At 41.6% G+C, this 12,680-nt stretch overlaps 1 protein-coding gene across 2 annotated transcripts in view; it reads left to right on the top strand.

Annotated features, from left to right (window-relative positions):
• Positions 1–12,680, top strand: part of SIK2 (salt inducible kinase 2) — an 85,844-nt gene that overhangs the window by 47,399 nt on the left and 25,765 nt on the right. For both annotated transcript variants that reach the window (XM_028708640.2, XM_028708639.2), the window contains exons 4-6: positions 453–614; positions 7,748–7,872; positions 11,476–11,599. In XM_028708640.2, the coding sequence (XP_028564473.2) occupies positions 453–614; positions 7,748–7,872; positions 11,476–11,599 (411 nt within the window). The remainder of the gene's footprint in view (positions 1–452; positions 615–7,747; positions 7,873–11,475; positions 11,600–12,680) is intronic.

Below are 12,680 nucleotides of genomic sequence, written 5' to 3'. Positions count from 1 at the left end.
CTGTATATTTTTGCTTTCCATTTTTGTGAGGAAATGACTAGTTCAGTCTACTTCCCCTCTCTTTACCTGCTCTGTTTCACCTCTTTGTGCCACATATAGGAAACTCAAGGCAAGCCCCAAGCAAAGACATCACCTCTGGTTACTCTAGTAAACAGTCAGGACAGAATGTACTATGAAGGAAGAGTGAAACATCCAGTCTCTGGTGGATGAGGAGGTTACTGTTTTTTGTTCTTGCCAAAACAAGAATGTGCAAGGCTTCCTCCTAGTGACTAAACTTTGGAGCAGAAAAGTTAACCTCACATAATGGGCAACTATCACAATGCAGTTTGCTAGTGAACTTGGGGAGAGCATAACATACTGTCTCTGATGTCTACCTGTGGTGCATGTTGGAGAGCCTGAAGATGATTTTGTCAATGTGATTAACTCATTGAATCCCATATTTCTTTCTACAGATTACCTTGCGAACCATGGCCGTCTGAGTGAGTCGGAGGCCAGGCGCAAATTCTGGCAGATTCTCTCCGCTGTTGAATACTGTCACAGCCGTAAGATTGTGCACCGTGACCTCAAAGCTGAAAACCTCCTGCTTGATAACAACATGAATATTAAAATAGCAGGTACCTCAATACTTTTTCCCCCTTTTGTCCTAGTGCCTGGGGAATAAATTCCTCTTTTCCTCCAAGTGACTTTGGCAAACTTCCTATAGCAGCCCTAGAGAAAGTGGAAAGACAGAGAGGATTTCCTGATATGCCCCTTTTGCATTATGGGTGGTGTAGGCTTTTGACACTAAGTTCTTACTAAAAATAGCTGCTGCTTGTATTTCTTTCTTGGGGGAAAATGGCAGTAATTTTTTAGGGTTTTATGAATTTTTGTAGTGTCATGACAACTTGTTAGCATTGCCAGATGTGCTGGTTACAATCAAATTTAATCAAATAATTCTTGAGTATAAAAAAGCTCAAAATGGAAACTCTCTGGATTATTTTAGCATGCTTGATTTAATTTTAATTACAAATTTAGACACAGCAGATGTTCCTTGCAATAGATAATTTTCTTTTGCCTCAGTATAATACTAAGGATCCTTGGATTGCCAGACCAGAATTTCAAAAATGAGGGACACTCATTTTTAAGCTGCTGAGAGTTCTATAGAGCAGTAGAGTTCTTGGAATAAAAGATGTCTGGCAAGTTCTCCAGATGGTGTTTAGCTTCAAGGAGGAGGGAATAATGACTGTTTAAGGCTTCTTAGCATTTTCTTACGTAGGGATAGATGACAGAGAAAGAAGAGCAGCTGCACCAAGGAAAAAAAGTTGGCAGCAAAGTTAGCTTGTTAAAAACAAATCCCCATGAAATTAAAAATCACTCTGAAAGACACACAGTGCTGGTATCAAACAGTAGCACTTCATACAGGAGGGAAAGATACAAGAGGCCAGCCTTTCCCAACCTGGTGCTCTCCAGATGTGATAGCTGGAGCTGGTGGGCATTGTGCTCCAAACCATCTGGAGGGCACCTGGTTGGGGAAGACTGCAATAGCCCATGCACTGTGGTGCTGTGGTGAATCCAACCCCCACACAACACAACACACATATCCTACCCAAGCCTGGCATGATGGGTTTTACAGAGAAGACTTACTCCTTCCACTGAAATTAGTGAAATTCAGTGGACCATAAAGCACTGGCCTTAATGCATGAAAAAAACCCCAGGATATTAAGAGGATATTGGAATGAGATTTTCTTTTGCAGGGAAGGCAGAGAAGTAAGTAGTTTGCCCCTATAACAAATGGACCACTTGCATACAAAAAAGCCTGCAAACTATTTTTTTTTCTAATTTTTTTCACTTAAAACATCTCCAATAGATACATTTTAAACGGGAAGTTGGGAAATGGGGAAGTGTTCAATTCCTCACACTATGTAATTTGCTGTGCTAAGAAAAATGGGGATCCTCTTAGGGCAGCAAATAAAGGGTTGAAGGACAGAAAAACTACACCGCAAAAGATCTGTGTGTAACTTGTTTGCATTGATGAACTTTGATGACAAGAATCCTTCATATGCTGTTGTGTGGCAGCAGCAGCAGCATTTTATTTATCAATTTGGGCTGCACCATTGTCCCTTTTTAAAGACACACCTGTGTGCCTTAAGGATGGATCTGGCAGTCTGGGACATCTGCATGTGGTAATCGAATGTCTTGGTTTTTCATACCTCTGTCAGAATGGGTGATGCTTTTTTGTTTGTTTGTTCTGTTGCAACCCATGTTCTTTGGAATTCTGGCACTTGTCAGATTCTGTATCCTCCATGATGATTTCAGCGCTGTAAAAATGAACACTAAAATTGAAATATTTGGACACTGTGACCTAAAGGCTCAAAGTTTGTGCTGAGTTTCCACTCCATGGGTTCTTGACATACTTACTACATTTTTATTCTGCCCTTTTCCCAAAAAATGCATGACAGCCACACATAGCCTTGCTTCCTCCTCACCAACACACATTTTATTTTCACAATGATATTGAGAAGTAAGTTGGGCTGGGAGTAACTGGTCCAAGGTAGCAGAGCAAGGATTTGATTCTGTGTAGCTCCTATCTTTAATCCAGCATGAAATTCACTATACTGCATTGAAATCTAAATTATATTTCAAAAGAGTCCTGGGATCAGAACAAGTGCCCATCTAAACCAGCAACCTGTTCCTAACGCTGACTAGCCAGATGATTCCTGAAAGTTCACATCAAAGATATGAAGGCTTTAGCCCTCCTATATTAATTCCCCAACTACTAGTAATCACAGGAACATTGCCTCTGAAAGTGCAGGCTTGACTCTGCTATCCTTGTCAGTTTTCATTGACAGGCCTATACCCGCCAGGAATTTGTCTCTTTTTAAAACTGCTTTAGCCATCGTCAGTCACTACATCATTTCATACAATTTTTGCTCAGTATATGAGCTATGTATTTTTCGATGGCTTTGGGCACTCCCTTTTGAAATTCAAATGACTGTCTGTGATACTGCATCTGTCTTGCCTGCTTGAAGATCTCTGTACTTCCTTTAATTACCCAAATTAATACTGACCTTATTTTTAAATACTTTAAATATGACCATTTACCGTATGGTAACGTATGATGTTGGGTCATGTAGCCACTTGCTACAATGATAATCTCTGTGGTGAATTTTACACTCCTGGTTCTTACCCAGATTTCTGATCAGTTTGCTAAAATTCTGTTAATTCTAGGATGGATAGTTTGGATAACTGATCTAAGCAAGTTCTAATATATATGTGTTGGAAGCCAATGGTTGCATGGACGCTATGTGAATTTTCCTTTGGAGAGGGGCACAGTGTGGCTGCAAGCCTGGCAATTTTTCTCCCAGACTTCTTGGGAGAAAACACAGTTCTGTTGGCTATTCTGAGAAAATATTTGTCCTTCTGGTTAGCTTTTGAGGGGCTTGTGAAGACTGTTAGGCGCATCAGTCTTCCGGGTGCTGTGAAAGTGATGGCACAGAATTGTGTTTCAGTGGGGCCTCTTTGCACAAGGAAGCAACCGTCTGGGCCTGACATTGCAATTGCAGCACTTCAGAGCTGGCAGAGATGCTGCTGTCTTGCGTGTTCTCGACCCACTCCTTAAAGTCCACATTAGCCTCTTTAAAGGCCAGGAGGGTTAAATCCAGCAAAGCAGTTTGAGCATCAGCGTGATGCTGTGCAGAAGAGAGGACTCCATGATTTGAACGCAGTTAGGTCATTTGAAGGAAAGCGGGGACGGGAGACTGTTATTTTGAAAGGGCTCACAGCAGCCTTTTCTGCTGGTGGACTGTGTAACATGCATTGACGTCAGAACTGGGTGATCAGTGATCAGTATTCAGTTCCTGCAGTGGGTCAGGTTTATGCCTCTCACTCATTCCTTTCCTTTTATCAGCACCTCTCTTTGCAATTACTGCCTTGCTCACATTACCAAATAACAAAAGATCCACACATCTCCCTCCTGAAGCTGAGGAGAGATGCCTTCTGCTTGCAAACAAACCCAATTTCTTAAAATTACTCCCCTTTAAAACTCATTTGCTCTTTTCAGACAAAAGTATTTTCAAATTCTTCAAACTGTAGGGGAAGGGAGCTTCTTTTGCTCTGGAGCCCTTTGCTCTGGATTGCTATATCTCGTACATTAGTATTAAATAATAAACATCACAGAAAACTGGTGTGTGTGTGTGAATTTGACATGCAGTATTGCCCAACAGGTGTTCCCTGGTTGTACAAGGCTCTGTAATTTTACCTTATCAAAAGTATTGCATAATCTGGTTTGGAAATTTCCCAAGTAAGATGCTTTTTTAAAAGCTTTAATTCATATGGAAATATTGTTGTTTTCCTGTCTGTCTCTGTGTTGTTGTTTTTTAAATCTCAGCTCAGTATTGCAGATTTGAGAATTGTGGGGAAAGGGTCTTTACACCTGCATAGGAAGCAAGGTGGGAATAATTTGCTTCATCTCTTTTCAAGGTTTGCTACGGTGGATTTTTTAAAAGTTCACAACAAAGACGGTGGTAGAAACTGACTAACAGAGGGCATTAGTTATCATAGATTAATTTTCCAGCTTCTAGGGTGAGGGAAGATAGAATGAATGGGGAAATGTGACATGACACTTCCCAGCAGTGTTCAAATAAAAGGAGAACAAGTTTCTTCCTTACTAGAAGATTATCACTTCACGGCTGGGAAGGACCTCAAAGTAAATTAGCTAGTCCCCTGCCATTAAAAAGATCAATACCTTTACAGCCCTCAGCAAGTATTTAATTTATTTCTATTCTATTAGTGACTTCATAAGATCCCTTTTGCAATTAATTCTGTGGCTCTTCTTCCTTTCTTGACATCCCTTTTTATTATAGCCATCCTTAAAGCAGCCATTATGTGTGTGAATATTTTGCATATTGCCCCTTCAGCCACCCACTTCTTTTAAGGCTAAAACAGTTTCAATGCGTTTTGTTCAATGCCTCTTAGGTTTTGCGTTGGATTTATCTATATCTAACATTCTTAAATAACTCAAACTTAAGGCTCTAGGTGGGCCACAAAATTTATAACACATAATCTCAGCAGTCACCATCCAAGGTAAAACAAGCAATTACATACCCTGGAAAAATAGTGAAGCAAAAACCACTCTTGCTTGGCACTGACTGTTAGCAGGCAAAAACCTGTAAGCAAAACCTTCCAGTCTCCTTTTCGCAAGCATGCCCAAGGAGGAGACAAGCCTGAGGTTCACTGTGTGTGGCTCATTCTTGTAATGCTAAACTTTGGTCTAGCATTACATGCACACCAGGCCACTATCTGCTTATCTGGTCAAAGAGCAGCAAAATCAGATGATTTTTCTTGCACTACTGGCATTTTTCTTCTGACATATCAAATTTGAAAATAGTGATGTGTATTGTACTCTTGGAATGGTTTTTAAAATGGCTGTTTTTAAGTGGAAAGTCGGTTAGGTCTGTATTCCTGTATTTGAGGTGCAGGTGCAGAACTGCTTGGAAATCGGTTCCTCATTTGTATATTGTTTCCAGTGTTGGACACGTTGGACCCTGAGGTGTGTGATTAGGGCCATCTGAAGGCCCCTACCTTTGAATGAAATAGGGAGGCAGAGTTTGTCCGTATCACACTAGGAGTCCATGTCAAGCTGCTTCTAGTAGCACAGGTCATGCAAGGTAAACTGGGAGCTCGCTCTCCAGCATAATGCAGCGTGTTCACCACTGGACCAAAGTCTCTATGATGCCTGTACAACTGCAGCATTTATCCAGTCATGCTGTCTGCTGACCAATGCCACATGGCACTTGCATGCCTTGGCTTAGAACTATGCAGTTGGGAGATAAGACTAAACAAACAGCTCTGTTACCAAACTCTCTTTGAGTTTCGCTTCAAAGTTTCTGGAACTTCACAAGTGAACAATTTTGCTCAAGAATATATGAGGCTTGTTAGTCTGAGGTGTGATTCTTTGCAACAACACAGCTGGAAACCTAGCTTGTGTGCCTCTGTGCTCCATGGGAAAGTAGTAAGAGCAGCTCTTTTGGAGAGGCCATTATGAAGTAATAGTCCGTGCACCTTACTATGCTAATAGCAAGTGTGCATGAAGTCATGCTGTACAAATCTTGCATTACAAACATTATGCAAATGTTGTATGTTATACTTTTGACAGCAGTATTTGACCGAATAAAGTGTTGAGAGAACTGGAAACATACACTAGCTTGTCTCCTGGAGGCTTTTAAACCAAGAATACTACACTGGTTCACATTGGCACCCTTAGGATCCTTTGTTTCCACTATCATGCCAGCTTTGCAGGTGACATTAAAATATACAAGGGCACGAATGGGCTCTTGCATTCTCTCCATTGTGTCCTCTTCACCAAGCTGCTTAATTGTTCACCTCTGCGTTTGCTCTTGAGCTGTGAGTTCTGCCCTTGAAGCTGTTCTTACTATGCAGGTTATCTTTTAGCTCCTTTTAAGGCTCTTACGGTCAGGCTTCTTGGGAATGGATCTGCAATGCATATAGGTGGGCTGGTAGTAGTTAATGCAGTTGCAACTTCCTGCTGAGAGTTTTCATCGCATGGCAGAGACCCAATGCTGAGCAGAACTTGGAGTACCCAGAGAAGAGTGACAAGATGGGAGCAGGAAAACAGGAATCCAGACCACCCGCATTCTCAGGATCAAGGCTAAAAACTGCTTTCAGATTCCTAACACCATCATTACAGACACCTGTGATTGTTCCAGCCATGTCTTCCAGAAAAAATTCTTTTTCATAGGATCAAACAAAATGAGTGACCATGGGCAACACTGTTGTGTAAAATTGTACCCTGTTTCTACAATGTCTTTATAGCTTTAAGCTAATTGTCTTAGCTGTGTGCTAGTTACACATCTCTGATTGATACATAAAAATAACTGGGGCTACACGTAGTACCCACACAGTGAAGTCACAGTACTTAATTGTACTCAGGAGCACCAACAGCACAAGCAGCCTTTAATGGAAACTCATAAACTGAAGGCCTGGAAGAACCAAAAGCTGCTATTGTTCTACAAATGTTCAATGCAGCTCCTAATGTTAGTTCGTAACAGGAAGGGAAGGAGATGTCTTTCGTGTACTACTCTGTGTCTAACCTTTGATGGTGCTTGGTATGAACCAGGCCTGGCCCACTATTATGGCAGAGCAGGGTGAGGCACCCGCCCCAAGCAGTGGAAGCCCAAGAGGCGGTGCCCACCTCTCCTCTGCTACCCGCCCTACCACTTCCAGAGGGCATGAGATCTCATGAGATGCCAGCAAGATCACAGTGGAAGTCACCACCGCTTCTGCTAAGAGAAGTGTGGCAGCAGGGGCATGTTGCCATTTTGCCTCAAGTGGCAAAACAGGGCACGGTGCACCTGGTATGAAGTTAATATGACTTGCCTTGATGGTGTGGGGTCTGGTTAAAATGCCGTGATGGGAGAAGTCTGCTCCTGGATTTTCTTCCTCAGGATTTGAACTGTTTTGCTGGAGCCCAAACTCTTATTGAGGCGTTAGAGAAATTATCTTGAGCTGCTACGACCTGAGCAAGGATATAGTGTTTTTGTATATTGTTTGGGCTCAAACCAGGGCCCCCACAAGTGCAAAGAGCTCACAGGGATTTGGGGGCTTAATATACATTATGTTCCATTTTGTTTTGTTGAGCATACCAGATAAATACATTCAGCCTGGACTTAAAAATATAGCTAAATTATCAATTACCCTTTCTCTCTCTCTCTCTCTCTCTCTCTCTCTCTCTCTCTCTCTCTCTCTCCAGATTTTGGATTTGGCAACTTCTACAAAAGTGGTGAGCCTCTGACAACGTGGTGTGGAAGCCCCCCATATGCAGCCCCTGAGGTGTTTGAAGGCCAGCAGTACGAGGGTCCGCAGCTGGATATATGGGTATCTTAATTGTATTAAATTGAGCGTCCCTTTAAAGAAACTGCTAAATTTTAGTTAACATGTTACATTGCTCTTCCTAGTTGGTAGGTAAGTTGGTCTTGCTTTTAAAGACAAGTCATAAAGGCCCCAGCAGCTTTGAGAATGGGAAGCAAGAGTTCCTTTGAAACTTGTCTTTATTGTATTAGAGGAAACAATTTGGCCAATGCAGAAATCTGGTCCTCTCTTACTGAATCTATGCATTTATGTCTATGCTGCAGTTCAGCTTGCTAATTCCTCCTTCTTGGGAGTTCAAACCAAAGTTAAGATTCTAAATTCTCTGTATGGCCAGAGGGATTGTCTGAGTCATTTGCACATGGCTGCTATCCATCCTCTCTTTCAGTTGAGAGGACAAGACAGTTTGCCTTGAACAATTCTGCTGCAGGCAGGTGCCCGTGGCTGAACCAAAAAGTGTGTGTGTGTGTTTGCTTCATGCTACTCTAATGGGAAAGGACACATGGAGGTGACAAGAAAATCTTGCAAAGCACATACAGGAGAGAGGATGTGCTGATCCAGGTTCCTTTAATGCAGTGCCAGGCTTGCTGCTCTCCAGTTTTTTTGGCAGGGGGGAGGTAATTGGGTCTTAGTGTCTCCTGGTAATAGCAATGTTTCCAGAGCACGGTTTTGCTGTCCATTGTGTTGCCAGAGTTTAGGGGCTAAAACTTTGCAGTGTGAATGGTCCACAGCATTTATGGCACCAGTTTTCAGTCATGGGATTGAGCCTACAAGTCACTTCAGTGAGGAAAACAGTAACATCAGAAGGTCTATGCGGCCCACGGCTGAAAAAAGGTTGCTGACCCCTGGTCTATACTAGGGTTTCCATCCGTCCAGAATTTCCCAGTGGAAATTGCTTTAATGTCCAGGAAAATCTGAATGTATGGTAACCAAAGCGCAACAATTTTTGTGTCCAGATTTTCACTTTTTGAACTATGGCAACCCTGGTCTATACCTTCAGACTGTTTATGGCAAGCATATTTTGTTTATATTTTTATCATTCGCACTATGGATGCAGTGAAAATTGCCATATTGGAACTGGCCCTCGGTCTTGGTTTTCTTTGGAAAGGAGGCAGGGTGCAGACATTAGAGCTGCGTTCTGCTCTGTGAAGACACCCACATTGTTTAACAAATAAACACATCTCAACAAGAGTTCCCCTTTAATGAGGAAACTGTTACCGCCTCATTGCGCCCGCTGTCCTCTAACTTCCAGATGAACTCAGTACACACCTCAAACACACCCAAGGATTTACAGCACCTAATGCTCTGTGAGGATGTGCCAGATCAACAGGAGTTTTGAAAAATATTTGTGGAAGCTATTGACTTTGTTAGGTTGCTAACAAAAATACCTTTCAAAACCAGATGAAAAGCACTGGCTGTACAATGCAAATGTTCTTTTTAAAAATAAATTTGTGCCTCTTACAAAATTGGTCAGTGATTCTCACAATTATGGTGGGATTGGTGCCTTTTCTCCTCCCCCTCAAAATCTATAGCGAAAAAAACAGCTCAGAAAAGTGCTCTGCCTAGGCTCCCAAAATTTGCCATTGGGAAACAGATGCTCTCCATTTAAAGGAGAAAAGATAAATCTTTTGTTGTTGTTGTGTTACCCCAGTCTCTGTGTGGCATTACATTGCTCAGCAGATTTAATGCTACCAAATATTGTGCATACTTTCCAGCAGGCTCAGTCATTATAAGCACATTGCTGCTACTTTGACTTTGTCTCTTCCCTTGTTCTTTCCCCTCCCCCGTCTTACATAATAAATCTTAACAGGCTTTGCATAGAATCAGGATCTGAGGCTCTTATCCTGACCTTCACAGGGATTTCTTCTCGTAAGCTTTTGCAAGTTCGGAACTAGGGAGAATCACACTTTTGTGCTCTGAGCAGAGAGAATTCAAGCAAACTTCAGGGTGGGATTCAGATTTTGTTTTTTTTAAAGTAATTTCTATTCAAGATTTTCTTGGTTTCTTGGTATGTGCAGTTTTTAAAGTTGTAGTCCTTTCTACAAATCAGTTACATTTGATATGAGACATTAGTGTTGTAAACAGTATAGGGTCGGGGCAGAAGGGGGGGAGAGAGAGGAGCGGTGTTTATTAAGAATATTGGTGCATCTGTTGAAGGTAGTTTATATTTTATTGAGTAAAGCTAGCTTGTAGATCCCACACTCCCTTATCAGTCTCACTCAGAGTCCTGTCTCGTTTGCAGTTCCAGAGTTGCAGATAGAACTTCTGTCCTTTAAAGTGATCTAAGGAAGGTGCTCTGGGGACGCGGGTGGCGCTGTGGGTAAAAGCCTCAGCGCCAAGGGCTTGCCGATCGAAAGGTCGGCGGTTCGAATCCCCACAGCGGGGTGCGCTCCCGTTGTTCGGTCCCAGCGCCTGCCAACCTAGCAGTTCGAAAGCACTCCCGGGTGCAAGTAGATAAATAGGGACCGCTTACTAGCGGGAAGGTAAACGGTGTTTCCGTGTGCGGCTCTGGCTCGCCAGAGCAGTGATGTCACGCTGGCCACGTGACCCGGAAGTGTCTCCGGACAGCGCTGGCCCCCGGCCTCTTGAGTGAGATGGGCGCACAACCCTAGAGTCTGTCAAGACTGGCCCGTACGGGCAGGGGTACCTTTACCTTTACCTTACCTTAAGGAAGGTGCAGGTTCCAGAGGTGCACAATTTACTGCCCAAAAGTTCAGTTGGATGTTGCCCAACTGAGGAACTTGAAGGAAAAGAATAATAATTCCAAATAAAATCATAACTCTGCAATTGAGTACTAGTATCGAGAAGTCATTTCTAAATGGATTCAGGTGATAAAATGGAACCCACAGTTGGCTTGCTCGAACACAAATGTGCAGATGATGGGGAAGTCACACTACACTAGGTTCTAAGTTGGTTTGCAGTTCAGCCATAGTGACTTGGAATGGATTCCTTCCTCTCTTGTCTGCTTGGTGTCAAAAGTTGGCTCCCTGTTTCCCTAGTAGGAATGCTTGAAGCAAGAGATCCTTCACCAATACAGTCCTGGCCAAATTATTTTGATTCCTCAACAAGTCAGCATCCCAACTTTTGCAGCCAAGTTAAAGAAATGTGTTTCATTGGTACAATATATAGAAAGGCTTTTTGCAGAATTCTGGAAGACAAAAAAACAATATAGTTTGACATGTACAGATGATACATGTGTTTTATCCTTTTCTTAAAGCTACTGTTGATTTTAATGATCTGTTGAATGTTTTAAAATACCTCTTGTTTATCAATAATTTTAAAGTTTTTAAAAATATATATATGCTTTTCTAAACCACTTAAGAGGTTCTCTTACAATCAAGTGTTAATTAAATCTGATGAAAAATTAGACATGGGCTTCTAAAGGTTAATGGTGTTATTGCTACCAGCAGCTTGTAGCCTTGCTAGTCTGTGTTATATACATGGGATAAGTTCTGGATATGCCTTGATTACATACTGAAACATTCAGATGTAGTGAAAAGCTACTGAAAAGAAAACATTAGTATATAAGGGTTTTACCAGCACACTATGGAGCAAGGTACAGTTGTCTGCATGTTTTGAAAGTCAAATCTAAAACTTCTCTTTCTCTTTCAGAGCATGGGTGTAGTTCTGTACGTCTTAGTATGTGGAGCACTGCCTTTTGACGGACCTACACTGCCCATCCTGAGGCAACGGGTTCTGGAAGGGAGGTTCCGGATCCCTTATTTCATGTCTGAAGGTAACATCATCATCATCATCATCATCATCATCATCATCATGATAATTTATTATTTATACCCCGCGCATCTGGCTTGGTTTCCCCAGCCACTCTGGGTGGCTTCCAGCAGGATATTAAAAACACAGTAAAAGATCCAACATCAAAAACTTCCCTAAACAGTTTTGTGTAAGGCTTTTTGCCTTAATTTTTCCTATTGTTTATAATACAGGCAATGACCGATTGATGCACGTCCATGTACACACAATGCTGAACCTGAAAGTGACCCAAAAATGTCACTAAAGCATCACTAAAAGGGCAGAACGCTTTATGTGGGCCCCACCAATGCGTGGTGTGTGTTTGTGTGGAGAGAGTAACGTCAAAAATACTATAAAGATATGGACTCAATAGCAGGGTTTCATTAAATACTTACAAGTCAGAAAATAAGATCAAAGGTTAAGTAAGGATAACATGGAATGAAATTGACTGCAACATGTAAACATGAAGGAAAATGTGGTATAAAACTGATACGAAAAGAAGAGTATTAAAGTATAAGATTATAAAAACAAGATAATAATTAAGCAGAAGTAGTAAATATTTCAAGAACCAGAAGGGGAAGTTGAGGGAAGTCATGGGGAGGGTTTTTTCCCCTTTTTCTTTTATGTGACAAATGTTATATTGTGTTTTTGATTGAATATAAATTGTAAAAATCCAATAAAATCTTTAAAAAGAGAGTGAGTTCAGAACGTAACCGCCATGCAAAGCAAGGATTGCCTGTATTCTGCTGGTGATGAAGGTGATAGAAGTCCTGAAGAAATATTCATTTCAGTCCTCTGGCAAAAAAGAGCAGAGATTTAGACTAAAACAGCAAGTTATTTCTAATTTCACAGTTACTATGGGTTAATTTGCCTGAAAACCATCTTTGAGTATACAATAATAGTACATAATACAGCTGCTTGCACATGAGGGAAGTTGTTATCCAATTGCTTAGTGATGCAGGCATATTAACACATGATAACCTGATGATGCCTAAACATCAGTATGTAAGACAACACTATTGGATGGATGCATCACCAGCTGTAATGTGTGTTTAATAGGCTATGAG

Source organism: Podarcis muralis, chromosome 15 (genome assembly GCF_964188315.1).
Source record: "Podarcis muralis chromosome 15, rPodMur119.hap1.1, whole genome shotgun sequence".
Lineage (NCBI taxonomy): Eukaryota > Metazoa > Chordata > Lepidosauria > Squamata > Lacertidae > Podarcis > Podarcis muralis.
Note: the sequence above shows the minus strand (reverse complement) of the source record. Positions and strands in the feature narration are given on the sequence as shown.